Source organism: Mesocricetus auratus, unplaced genomic scaffold (assembly GCF_017639785.1).
Source record: "Mesocricetus auratus isolate SY011 unplaced genomic scaffold, BCM_Maur_2.0 contig_11765_pilon_obj, whole genome shotgun sequence".
In the NCBI taxonomy this organism is placed as follows: domain Eukaryota; kingdom Metazoa; phylum Chordata; class Mammalia; order Rodentia; family Cricetidae; genus Mesocricetus; species Mesocricetus auratus.
This window is the reverse complement of record NW_024434167.1, coordinates 4,495-7,177: the sequence shown is the minus strand read 5'-3', so window position 1 is coordinate 7,177 and position 2,683 is coordinate 4,495. Positions and strand designations below refer to the sequence as shown.

The window sequence follows — 2,683 nt, the reverse complement described above, 5'->3', positions numbered from 1 at the left end:
TTATATAAATATCCTATTCTGAGGACAAAGAAAGGAATGGCTGTGGTTTAATAGTGATTAATAGTGATATACTTGTCAAATTAAAGAGATTGGAGTGTTCTGGTGAGCTTCATTATCAAACTTAACACAGTTTAAAGTAGCATGGGAAGAGAAATCACAACTGAGGAATTCTCTAGATCAACTTGGCCTATGAGCATGACTTTGGGGAATTATCTTCAACCTAAGTTAATAGAAGCTGGCATAGTCCACTGTGGGTAGCACCAAAAAAACTAACTAATCAGGACCTCTACTCAGTCCAGAGAGTGAGCCAGTAAGCAGCGTTCTCTGTAGTTACTGCTTCAGGTCCTGCCTGACTTTCCTCAGTGATGGACTATGAAGTGAAAACATAAGATATAGACACTGTTTTCTCTCCTCAGTTGTTTGAGGTCAAAATGTTTTCTCAGGCAACAGAAAAGGAAACTAGAACATTGTCCAAATTACATAAGAAATATTAATCAAGTTACATAAATATTCTAAAACACATAAAAATGAAAGGAGATTTCAAAAGTGGGCCAATTAAATTCTTTAAAGTCTAAACAAAATATGTAAAAATGAGAACTGGTACAAAATACAACATTCTACTAATCACTATCAAGTACAGTAATAAAAGAAAAGCCGTGATTTCCTTCATTGCCTTCTGCTTGAAGGAGTTTGTCGAAAGTGTGAGCAGTCTTGTATCCATAGTGATTACAATGGGTCATGTTGAGGCAATGAAGACTTAATAAGGCAATTTCAGGAAAGTTCCAGGCAGTATTTGTATAACAAGTCCTGTATCACTCAACTTCCACAGGAATAGTTAATTCCCATCTGAAGTAACCTCGGGACATCAACTCAACAAAGCTGTGGAAATGAATGCCCCACACAGGTAAGGGCAAAGTTGTCCCTTGTCTCATCAAAGCAGCTCTGAACTGTTGCACTAGAGTGTGTTCAGTTCTCTGTCCTCTCCTGATGAACCCCTCTCTCCACCTTCTTCCTCCTCTGGAGTGTTGAACACGGCTCTATGCAGTATCATCTTGAGAGTCCCACATTTGAATCGGCAGTGACTAATGGATCCAATAAATAAGCAAATGATGGGGTTGGCACAGCTGTTAATACAGGACAGGAGCGTTATCACGGGAAAATAATAACAAGGGATAATATCGTAAAAATCCCTAATCCATTGTAAGAGGAAAACACTAATCCCAAATTGAAAGCCACAGAGCAGGAAAACCACCACTGTGACCACAATGGTCACATACAGCTTGGTCACAGGAATCTGCTGCGAACCACAGAAGATCCTGACCAGCAAGGCTTGATTAGACCGAAAGAGAACCAAAAATAAAACAAGCAACCATGCAAAAATGACAAATTCAACTTTCCGACACTGATCAAAGTCAAAACTATTAAACAGAGATCTACAACTCTGCCCTTCCAGGAAGCTCAACAGCAGGGACAAAGCCCATAGCAGAGTACAAATGACAGCTGATGTGTGTTTTGGACGTCTACACTGATACCAAAGGGGCCAAATGGCAGACATCCAGTGCTCAGCGCTAATGGCTGTGAGCATGCTCACACCTGCAAGGTAAGCAAGGGTGGGCACAGTGAACAAAAAAAAAGTGGGATGTGGAAGGAGATAGAGTGGAAGAAGAAAAGGACTGCCTTTAGGAAAAACAGGATGTGAGAGCAGAGGAAGAGAAAATTCGCCCCAGACAGATTGAGGATGTAGACAGAGAAGGCATCCCTACGCATACGGAAGCCCAGAAGCCACAGCACTGTAGCGTTTCCTGCCAGCCCAACCAGGGCAATAATAAAGGAAAGCAGCATAGTGGTTCGGGATATGATGTCACAAAACGAAGCTTCAGAGTGGTTGCCTGCATGCTGTGCTCTGTCAGCCTCCCAGGCTGGGGTGCTTGAATCCATGCTTGGGAGCTCTCCACTAGTGTCCCTAGAAAGAAAAACAAGACATGAGCACATTCCATGCACTCTCTGAATCTCAGGGCCACCCTGCTATGTGGAATGAATGCCTTGTTCATAAAGAGGGGAAACAGGATTGAGGATAGAAAACAATTTATCAAAACCAGTATTTCTGGAACCTTTTTTAAATCCAGCTTGTATTTATTTGGGCATGACATGTACTGTTACAAGAGTAGTTGATACTCTAGTGTAGACATACATGCAGTGTCTCAGTCTGTGACAAGAAGAAACCAGATGTTGAACCTGTGGTGGTTTTAATTAGAATGGTCCTCATAGACTCATAGATTGGAAGTGTGGCCACCAGTTGGTGGGACTGTTTTGGAAAGGGTAAGGAGCCTACACCAGCCCCACTTTCCTTCTCTGTTTCTGCTTGTAACTTTTAGATAAGATCCAAGCTCTAAGATACTGCTCCAGAACCATGCCCAGCTGCTTAGCTCCCATCCATGATGGCCATGAATTTATCCTCTGTAACTGTAAGCAAGGCCCCAATTACATGCTTTCCTTTATAAGTTTCCTTTGTCACAGTGTCTCATCTCAGCAATAGAACAATAACTAAGACAGACCCCCAAGTTCTCTCTGTCCTGAGGCTAATTCATCTCTGCTGCAGGAACTTGGAAACCAGAACCATGTCAGATTGATGCTCTTAGTTTTGGAGGGGGTGATAGGAGGCTATCAAGTGGGGAAACATGGA

The 2,683-nt window shown here is 42.3% G+C and overlaps 1 protein-coding gene across 1 annotated transcript; it reads right to left on the bottom strand.

Moving 5' to 3' along the window:
- Positions 1-955: 955 nt before the first annotated feature.
- Positions 956-1,938, bottom strand: LOC106022244 (mas-related G-protein coupled receptor member B8-like). Its single transcript, XM_040741236.1, is given in 2 exon segments — positions 956-1,624; positions 1,627-1,938. Coding segments are annotated over 2 exon segments (981 nt in total).
- Between the last annotated feature and the right edge of the window lie 745 nt (positions 1,939-2,683).